This window comes from Theobroma cacao, chromosome 8 (genome assembly GCF_053813885.1).
Source record: "Theobroma cacao isolate CCN51 chromosome 8, ASM5381388v1, whole genome shotgun sequence".
Classification (NCBI taxonomy): Eukaryota; Viridiplantae; Streptophyta; class Magnoliopsida; order Malvales; family Malvaceae; genus Theobroma; species Theobroma cacao.
In genome coordinates this window covers 10,464,116-10,475,323 of record NC_142646.1, presented here as the reverse complement: position 1 = coordinate 10,475,323, position 11,208 = coordinate 10,464,116, and the positions used below count along the sequence as shown (strand labels likewise).

Below are 11,208 nucleotides of genomic sequence, written 5' to 3'. Positions count from 1 at the left end.
ACTTTCCAAATAACACGAAAATTCTTTCCAAGTAAAGAGTTGATTAAGGGAATTTGAAAATGGAAGTTGAAAGCTTACTAGAAGAATGATTTAAGTATTTAGAGTAAGAAGAAAACAAAAGAAAGTAGACAAAACACAATGATTTATAGTGGTTTGGTCCCCTTGACCAATATCCATCACCTTGATCTCTCAATCAAGGATTTTTAAATCAATTCACTAAAATCAATGGAATTCTCAAGCTTCCACTAATCTTTTACAATGGCTTTTCATGGTCTCAGCCATAACTTTTAACAATAGTTATTCCCGAGATCAACCAAAATCCAACACTAACTTTTCTAAGGCTAAGTTAGAACCTACAATAACAACCAAGCTAAGCTTGATCTACTCCTTAGAGTGTCTCTCACACTCTAAGTAAACAAGAAATAGAGAAAAAATGAAGTATAATTGATCACCTAGCTAATCTAAGATGTACAAAGTTAAGCTCAAACACCTTTTCAAAGGATGGTAGTGAAATAAAGGTGTAAAGAGAAAGGTTTTGGTCTTTTAAGCTCAAAATCACTTTGGATGGCTTCTTTATATCATTTTTTACTGTTAGAAAGGCTTTAAATACTTGAAAAATCACTTTTGATCATTAAAGACAAAAACTAGTCCTTTTTGGTCATTATTTTATCTTTTTTGTGCTTAAATTTAAATGTGCAAACAATGCTTCATTAACTGGTTAAAGACAAGTTTTAACCGATTAAGTCTTTTTTGACTTGCACATTACTTCTCTGTGTTAACTAATTAACAACAGCTTTAACTGATTTATAACTTTTTGTTTTCAAGCACTTTCAAGTACTATTTTTGGCTAGTCGCCTTTCAATCGATTAATGCTCCCTTTAACTGATTGAAGCTTCTCTTCATTCATCTTTAACTGATTAAAATGGGCTCCAACCAATTAAGAATTCTTTAACTTTAAATCTCTTGGTTTGGCACCTTGGATGGTCATCAATATTTTAAATTTGAATTTTGACACTTCTTGATACTTTAACTTTGACCTTTAACTAGTTAACTCATTTCCTTTAATTGATTAAAAGGCTTCTGTTTTGCATCAACATCCGGTTAACTAATTAAGCCTTGTGTTAACTAGTTAAAACCTTTTTGTCTATCCTTAATGTAGTGCCCAGAATTGCTTTAATTGATTAAGGATTTGTGTTAATCAGTTAAGAATAATCTGTTTTCATTAAAGCTCTTTCTTCTTTGCTTGTTTAACCAATTAACCCATCTTGCAACTGAATAAGCATTTTGACTTGCTTTCAAATACCAAATATATTAATGAATTTAAGGTTTCTCCTGAACACTTAAATAGCTCAAGTAGTAGTTTTAACTAAAACTCTTGAATCTTTTGGTACTAGTAGTGTGCAAAGTCCTTTTGTAGCTTGTGAGTTTTGTGGAGATAATCATGTAAGTCATCAATGTCCAAGTTCAACAGAGAGTGCAATTTATGGGTAATAGATAGCAGAATAACCCCTACTCCAATAGTGCAATTTATGGGTAATAGATAGCAGAATAACCCCCACTCCAACACTAACAACCCAGGGTGGAGGACTCATCTCAATTTTTCTTGGGCCAATAATCAAAGGGCATCATCCATTTTAAGGCCAAATGCACCTTCAGGATTCCAATAGCAAACTCAAGCACCTCTCTCTGAAAAGAAGCCAACTATAGAAGACTTGCTAAGGTAGTACATGACACAAAATGATAGCATTATACAAAGTCAAACAGCTCTCATTTAGAGTCAAGCATCTTCACTTCGAAACCTTGAAACTCAAGTTGGGCAACTTCCAAATTCATTAAACAACCGAACTCAACGAACATTACCTAGTGATACAGAGGCAAATTTGAGGATAAAGGGCAAAGAACATGTCAAGGCCATCACATTAAGAAATGGTAAGGAAGTTGACAACAAACCACAAGAAAGTGCACAACAAGACAAATCTATGAAATGTGAGATTTAGAGTTCAGAGTCTAGCGATTAATGTCAGGCAAAAGTGACTAATTTAGCTGCACCACCACCACTTTTTCCTCAACGTTTCAATAAGCAACAAGAAGAGAGTCAGCTTTAGAAATTTATTAAAGTGTTTAAAAGTTTTACATCTACATTCCATTTGTAGAGGCACTTGAGCAAATTCCATCTTATGTAAAATTTTTGAAGGATATTCTTTCCAAAAAAAAGAGATTGCGTGAGTTTGAGATAGTGGCACTCACAAAGGAATGTAGTGCAATCATTCAAAATAAGCTTCTTCTAAAGCTTAAAGACCTAGGTAGTTCTACCATTCCATGCAAAAATAGGGCTTTATTCTTTGCTAAAGCCTTGACTAATTTAAGGTCGAGTATTAATTTAATGCCACTATCCATCTACAACAAGTTGGGTTTAGGGGAGATCAAGTCCATCACTATAACGGCTCAATTGGTAGATAGAACTCTCACATCTCCTAGAGGCATATCGGACGATGTGCTTGTGAAAGTGGATAAATTCATATTTCCAGTTGACTTTATAATTCTTGGTATGGAGGAAGATAAAGAAGTTCCTATTATCCTTGGGAGACCTTTCTTATGCACAGTTAGAGCACTCATTGATGTTGAAAAGGGAGAACTTACCTTACGAGTACAAGATCAAGATTTAACATTTAATATCTTTCATGCTTTAAAATTTACTAATGATCATGATGAGTGTTTTGCAGTTAGTGTGGTAGATAGGGCCACTAGAGAAGTTTTCATAGAAAATCATCCTAATGATCCACTTGAAGTATCACTGATTTCTGAAGCTGAGCCCATTAATAAAGAAGTTGTAGAATGTGTCAATGCATTGAATGCCCCTTCTCGGGTATTGGGAGCTAGGTTTGAATTGTTAGATTTGACTTCCCCTTCATCCTCACCAATGAAACCTTCAATTGAAGTTCCTCCTAAGTTAGAACTCAAACCACTGCTAAAGCACTTGAGGTATGCATATCTTGGAAACTCATCTATTCTTCAAGTTATTGTTGCATCTAATCTTAACAACCAACAGAAAGAAAAGTTGTTTAAAGTTTTGAGAGAGCATTAAAAGGCATTGGGATGGTCCATAGTAGATATCAAGGGGACAAGTCCTTCCATATGCATGCAAAAAATTTTATTGGAGGATAATCACAAAGAAACTATCGAGCATCAGTAGCGATTAAATCCAATTATGAAAAAAGTTATCAAGAAGGAAATAATCAAGTGGCTAGATGCGGGCATCGTTTATTCTATTTCAGATAGTGAGTGGGTAAGCTCCGTGTAATATGTGCTGAAGAAAGATGGAATGATAGTGTTGGTAAATGAAAATAATGAGCTTATTCCCACACGGATAGTCACTAGATGGAGAGTATGCATGGATTACAAGAAGCTAAACAAGGTCACAAGGAAATATCATTTTCCTTTACCTTTCATTGACTAGATGTTGGATAGATTAGTTGGAAAAGAATATTATTTTTTCTTGGATGGATGTTTAGGCTATAATCAAATTGCTAGAGCACTAAAAGATCAAGAGAAAACGACCTTCACATGTCCCTATAGTACTTTCACATTTAGACTAATGCCATTTAGGTTATGTAATGCTCTAACCACACAATGGTGCATAATGTCTATCTTCTCAGATATGGTGGAGAAAACCATAGAGGTATTTATGCATTATTTTTCAGTGTTTGATAATAATTTTGATGAATGTTTGCTTAATCTTGACAAGGTATTGCAAAGATGTGAAAAGCCAAACCTGGTGCTGAATTGGGATAAATGCCATTTATGGTACAATTAGGCATTGTTCTCAGTCACAAGGTGTCGACCAAAGGATTTGAGGTGGACAAAGCCAAGATTGAGACCATTGATAAGCTTCCACCACCAACTTCGATAAAAGGTATCCGGAGTTTCCTTGGACATGTTGGTTGTTATCGACGATTCATCAAGATATCTCTAAAATAGCTAAACCCTAGTGCAATTTTTTAGAAAAAGTCATCCCATTTAAATTTGATGATGCATGTCATGCTACATTTATAGAATTGAAAACGAGGTTGACAATTGCACCCATTATTGTAGTTCTTGATTGGTTATTCCCATTTGAACTTATGTGTGATGCTAGTGATCATGCGGTAGGCACAGTGTTAGGACAAATAAAGAATAAAATTTTTCATACTATATATTATGCAAGAAAAACTTTGACTAAAGCCTAGATGCACTACACTACCACCAAGAAAGAATGATTAGTTGTTGTGCATGCATTTGACAAATTTCATTCATTCTTGATTAGCACTAAAGTTATTGTTTATACTGACCATTCTGTAATTAAGTATTTAATTGCCAAAAAAGATGCCAAGCCAAGGTTAATACGATGGGTTTTGTTGCTACAAGAATTTGATTTGGAAATCAGAGGTAAGAAAGGCTCAGAAAACCAAGTAGCTGACCACTTGTCATGGCTAGAGCATGACAGCCAAGGTATGGATATAACTTTGATCAACAAAACTTTCCCTAATGAACAATTGTTGCATATTGGTCATAAGAAATTACCATGGTATGCTAACTATGTTAACTTCATTGTGAGTAACCTTCTACCTCTAAATTTAACTTTTCAACAAAAGAAGAAATTTTTCCATGATGTTAAATATTATATGTGGGATAAACTATTTTTGTTTAAGCAAAGTGCTGATGAAATTATAAAAAGGTGCATTCTAGAAGGAGAAGTTGGCAACTTGTTGAGACAGTGTCATTCATCAAAATATGGGTCATTTTGGAGAAGACAGAACAGTAGCCAAAGTGTTTCAATCAGGTTTGTATCGGCCATCTTTGTTTAAAGATGCTCATAATTTTATGTTGCATTATGACAAGTGTCAAAGAGTGGGAAACATTTCCAGAAGACATGAGATGCCGTTTAACAACATTTTGGAAATGGAAATTTTTTATGTTTAGGGAATCGATTTCATGGGACCATTCATCTCGTCATTCAACAATCGATACATTTTGGTGGTTATTGGCTATGTGTCAAAGTGGGTAAAAGCCTTGGCCCTGCCTACAAATGATGCTAAAGTGGTATTGAAGGGTTTAAAAAAGAACATTTTCACTTGATTTGGTACACTAGGAGCTATTGTAAGTGATGAAGGTAGTCATTTCTACAATAATTATTTTACAGCCTTACTCACACAAACTATGGGGTGTCACACAAGATAGCCACAGCTTATCATCCTTAGGAAAGCAGACAAATGGAAGTATCAAAATGGGAAATCAAATAAATTCTTGAGAAAGTGGTATCATCATCATAAGAGGACTGGGGCAATCAGCTAAAGGATGCATTGTGGGCATATAGGACAACTTACAAAACTCCAATAGGTATGTCTCCATATTATTTGGTTTTCGAAAAGTATGTCACCTCTTAATTGAATTAAGGCATAGTACATTCTGAGCCATCAAGAAATTGAAATTTTGACTTAAAAGTAACAGGAAAGAATAGATTGCTTCAGTTGAATGAGATGGATGAAATTCGTTTGGATGCTTATGAGAATGCCAAATTGTATAAGGAAAAGACAAAATGATGGCATAATCAAAAGATTGTTGAACGTCGTTTTGAACCTGGTCAGCAAGTTTTGTTGTTCAATTCACAATTGAAGTTATTTCCAACTAAATTTAAATAGAGATGGTCAGGACCTTTTATTGTGTCAAAAGTGTCTCCACATGGCACAATAAAAATAGTTGATGGGTTGACCAACGAAATGGGTTTAAGGTGAATGGCTAATGACTGAAACATTACTGGGGAGGACCTATCAATCGACACCAGTCCTCCATCTCTCTCTTTGACCAAGTGAATTCCACAACGGTCCAGCTAATGATCTTAAACGAGTGCTTCTTGGGTGGTAACCCAAGCTTTTCAACTTTATTTATTTTAGTAGTCTTTTAAATTCTAGTCACTTATAAATTTTACCTTGTCAATTTTGTTGTGATTAATTTTTCATTGATTATTCTAGGTCTGGGGCTATCTTGAGATGAGTAGGTAAGTAAGCATTTAAAAAAAAACAAAAACAAAAACAAATGGCGTTACGGCGGTGGAGCATCAACCTCTATTCATACAAAATCTCGAAATGAGGCCATCACGGTGCTAGAAAAGTAGCGCTGCGGTGCCATGTCTGAGGGTTGTCTTTAAAAGTCCCAAATTTCTCTCGTGTTTCTCATTCTTTCCTCACATTTTAGGGCTCTTCTCTCTTTTTACACTTGAGATCTTTTTAACCCCCACAAGCCACTTCACGCCCACTTTAAATCGTTGCCATTCATCACTTCTTCATGCCAGGAGGTCATATTTTATATTAGTAGGAGTAGAATGGCGTCTAAGAAAATAACTCGCGAAAATGGTAGCGAGACTCATTTCGATCATAGTAAATTTGTGTCTGTCGAGGTTGCTGAGAGACATATGCATTCATTGGTACATAAAGTTCCTATTCCAGAATGTGGCAATGATCCCCATCCTGAGCTCTATAGTTTGATTCATAAGGTCCTCATTGAGCGGCAGTGGGTGCAATTTTGTGAACAACCTGAAGCCACAGTCTTACACGTGGTTCCAGAATTTTATGCCAATGTCGCTGAACACGTTCATGGTCAAGTATTTGTACAGGGAAGTCAGGTTCGTTTTAATAGTGCAATTATCAATCAATTTTGTAACTTACCTAACATTGAGAATGATAACTATGGCAAATACTTTATGAGTGACATTGATTTAGCTGGGGTTTTTGGTGTGCTTTATGATGAGGGGGCAGAATGGAAAATGACTAAAGGCATTTCGATCATGGGAGTACTTCGTTCCTTTACTTTTTGTTTACATTGAGGATAATGTTGAAATTAAGTTTGGGGGGGCTTTTTAGTTGCCTAGTAGTGTCATGTAGGAAGTTTTCATTTTAATTAATGTATATGCATTTCCATTTTTACTAGAAGTAATTGTGCCCATTTCATTTAATTTACCTATCCACTGATGAGAACTTAGTTATATTCCTATCTTGATTCTTCGAAAAATGTGAATACTGTTTGAGTACTATGTAAATTCTCATGCTAAGCTTTATTGTTAGGATGAAATTTCTACATTTTGAGCACTATGTCTTTTATTTAGATTTATTGTATATATTTAGAAAAGGTTTATGTGAATGCAAATAATTTTTTAATTATGTATTAAGTTTTAGAATATGTTTAATTCCCTCTCGAGGTGAAATCCTAGGCTATACTTAATTAAGGAAATGATTTAGGCCATTTTTGGACCGATTGAGCCTTTTGTAGCCTTCCTTTATTTAAATTATCCTTAGTTTTCCCTTTTGAGCCTAATGGCATTGTTTCTTTCTCTAACACTTAATTTTTAGCCTAGAACCTCGTATTGATAGTTCCAATTTCTTGCACCCCTCATTCCTAAGTGCATAAGTCAATTTAGGAAGTTATGAGCTAAATGGTGACAAAGGTAGTAAAGATGAAAAATGATGAAAAGTTTAAAAATGTAGTTGTATTCATCTCACTATCCAATAAAAGAAATAAGTGTAGGGGTGTGAAATTGAGAAAAACAAAAAGAAAAAGAAAGAAAAGAAGAATGAAATGTTGAACAAAAGAAAAATGTAGACAAAAAGGGATAGATTAGGTGAAGGGAATTAAAGCTCTGAATAGGTTCTAGATTGACTATGTGCATAGGGTGATTTAGTTATACATTATCCCATATTACACCTTAACCTTAGCCATAAAATACAAGATAATTCAAGTCTTATTGATCCTTGATTTAGTGTTAGTCCACATTAGTGGAGAGAGAGATGAAATCAAGCTTATGGAATTTAAGTGCCAATGTGAATTTTGCATAAATATAAACTTATTCGAATTTGACAATGTTTTAAATGAAAAGATTGCACACACACATGGAATTTCACTTAATGATAAGCTTGCATTTGAATGGAGACATGAACTTGAATAATATTTGTATATGGATTAAAGTTATGAATGTGAAGTAACTTTCGATGATATTAAAGGTAATGAATGAAATGGTGCAATTGAACTCTAGTAGAATGCTTTGATGTTTTCATGTTTAAGTTATTGCATCTAGTTCTTTGTTTTGAGGACTAGCAAGATCTTAAGCTTGGGAGTGTGGTAACTCTCCTATATAGACTTATTTGTAACACATTTTGGGGACTTTAGTGGCTAGAGCCTTAAGATCAAAATCAAATTTTAACCTTTAAAGTTGTTTTTCTAGTGTAAGTTAGATTACATATTGAAAAGTTAAATTAGTTGTTGTTAGTTTAACTTCACTTTAATTTGTCTTAATTTACTTTAGGAAAAGTTATTGTCGATTTTTCTCATGGTTTTTGCAGAATATGATGAGCAAGGTGAAAAAAAGTTATGATAGTATAAGTGTGGTGAAGGTGTCACTCATACATGTTGCACTAATTTGAAGATAACGTAAGCTATAGAAATCCAATTAATTTGATTTTTCATTCATTGGAAAGATAAGAGAATGGGCTACAACTTTCATGTTTACCAATTTGCCTATTTTGGATCAGATCAAGGTGAAAATCATGTTTGAATTTGATAGACAAATATAGTTCTGCACTTAAAACAACATGGAATTAAGGTTGTGCCCTTGAGTAACTCATGGCCGCAGCGCTGAAAGTGAGATTGCAACAGTGCCAAAGAACTATGGTTGTGGCATTGAGCATCATGGGGACATCATACAAACTCCAGAGAGCACGGCGCCATGGCTCTAGAAAATCATGGTTGCGGCACCACCTTGACTTCTAAAAAATATACTTTTGATGGAAAATTGGAAAGTAGGGCACCTTGCACATATTTAAGAGACTTTTTGGAAAGCAGTCAAAGGGGAGGATGACAACAGCTTTCTACAGAATTGGAGCTTCGAATAAATCAAGAATTCAAGAGTAATCGAGAGAGATTGGCGATCAATCAAGCTTCAACATTAATTTATTTCTCTCATTTTGTGTTATCTTATTTTCTTGTTTTGAATTCATGGCCAAAGTTCTGTGGATAATGTTTTATTTTGATATTATGAATTAATTTGCTTATCTAGGATTGTGGTGGATTTTAACATGTAATCTGAATACTTGTTTTCTGCTATTGATCATGAATGGGTATTGTTTTACTTAGTTAAATATATTCTTAATGCCTTTAATTGCTTGATCAACAGTTAATTGATTTGTGAATCTAATTGAAACGTGACAGAGATTTTTTAGGTTGGACAAAGATTTGATTACTGTATGTTCACTTCATTTAGGTGATCTGATTCGCGATTTGTGTAGACATATGCCAATTGCCACACATAGCCACATTAGGACACTTGCTTAGTGAACTTAATTTAATTGATTCCTATAGACATGTAGTGAACTAATTAAGTTAGGTACTTGTACAAGTATTGCGACAGAGACTTGTCCATAGCTTTGTATTCTAGGTTAGTAAAACCACCCAGAAAAGATAAATAACAAGAAAAGTTGGTATCAGCTGCATTGTTGAATAAACCCATAATCCTAGGTCTTTAATATATTGTTTTCCTTAACTTATTTAGTTTATTAGTTTATTTAGTATTAATTTTGAATTTTTTCTTTCATTAGTTTTTCAATATTTGATTAGCTTAAATAAAATTAATTTGTTCTATAATTTTAATACTTAGTGAAAGTTAGAAACAAATCCTTGTGGGAACAATAATCTGGACTTACTATCTATATTACTTGTTTGATACGTATACTTGCATGTGCAAATTCGACAATAGCAGGGGAAGTCAAAATGCCTAAAAAGTATGATCCCAATCATATTTAGGAAATTGTGACTGGAAGAAAAGAAAAATTTCCCTTTAGAAGTTATGCTAATTACATCAAGAGTGCTCAACTTAGAATCTTGCATTATTTTATTACAACCACACTTCATGGCAAGAGTCCTAGCATCAACTATGTTAGTGCCCAGGACTTGTGGTTGATGGAAGCTTTGTTTAATGACATTCCATTGAATGTAGGAAGATACATGGTTGAGAGAATCAGGACAACTCTACTAGGAGATAAGGCCAACTTGCCATATGGTAACATCATTTCAGCTCTTGTGAAAAAGAAGGGGATGTAGAGCATAAAGTTCCAAGCTGACTTAACTAAAAATAAAGATAAGGGAATCTTCCTAGGGAGTGTTTTGAAAATGGGTTACAAACTAGAAAGGAATGAATGCATTAAAACCACAAAAGGTACACCACTACTCCCCACTATTGAAAGTCCTTCCATTCCTTACATCAAAGTTATCCAACTTCCCTTCCAAGCTGAAATGATTTTTAATCTCTTTATAAGGATTGATGGAAAGTTAACTGAACAAGCTGTGAAGATAACAAAGATTAAGGAGAAACTTCAGTAGCTTGAAACCCTTCTACATCAAGCCAAGGAAACCAAATCCCCTACATCTGAAGCTCCAGCCACCATTGCAAGTATGCCTAGTGAAAGAACTACTACTGAGCAATGTGATACACACACATCTAAACATGAAGAAGAAATTAAGAAAGAGCAAACAGACAATGAAAAAGAGCAAGATACTACAATACCCCTTCAAATAGAACAAGGCCAAGAAATTGGAAAAGAAAAGGAAGATAAAGAAGTTGAAAAGGAAATTGAACAAGAAAGAGAAGTGGAGAAGGAAACTCAACGTGAAGAAAAAGAATACTCAACTATTGGACAAGGTGATGAAAATCCCCTTAAAGAATATGAAGCATCCCAATTTCTAAATTTATCAAAGACATTCTCAAGGAAGCTAAAGCTAACTAGGCAAAACAAAAAGCACAGATGGAATAAGAAGTTCAATAAGCTCAACAAGGGAAAAAACTAGTTGCAGAGGAAGCAAATCAAGACAAGGGTAAAACGGTTGAAACTATTCCTATCACAAAGAAAACTACTAAAAAGAGCAAAAAATCAATGGCCACCAAAACCAAAGTTTCAAAAGAAGAAAATCTCCCAGAATAACTAAGTCCACTACCAAACCAATTCTCAGATTTGCATCACCTAAAGTTATCTCCTATGGATTTTCCTCATCTTTTGAACCTAAATCCCTTTATTCCATTCACATTGAACCTTTTAATGTTCACCTAAGGACTAATGAATCCTTCTTAAATGAGTCCTTTTTCGACTTTGATTAGATGAGTTTTAGCTTTAGGCCCCTCTTTTGCTTGAA

The 11,208-nt window shown here is 34.3% G+C and overlaps 1 protein-coding gene across 1 annotated transcript; it reads left to right on the top strand.

The window, feature by feature from the left end:
- The first annotated feature begins 2,383 nt into the window (after positions 1–2,383).
- LOC108663027 (uncharacterized) lies at positions 2,384–3,085 on the top strand. Its single transcript, XM_018125514.2, has one exon. It carries the CDS (start codon positions 2,384–2,386, stop codon positions 3,083–3,085), a length of 702 nt encoding a protein of 233 aa, XP_017981003.2.
- Positions 3,086–11,208: the final 8,123 nt, after the last annotated feature.

Coding starts and splice junctions, on each gene's coding strand:
- LOC108663027 (XM_018125514.2), top strand. CDS start 2,384: ATGCCACTATCCATCTACAACAAGTTGGGTTTAGGGGAGATCAAGTCC.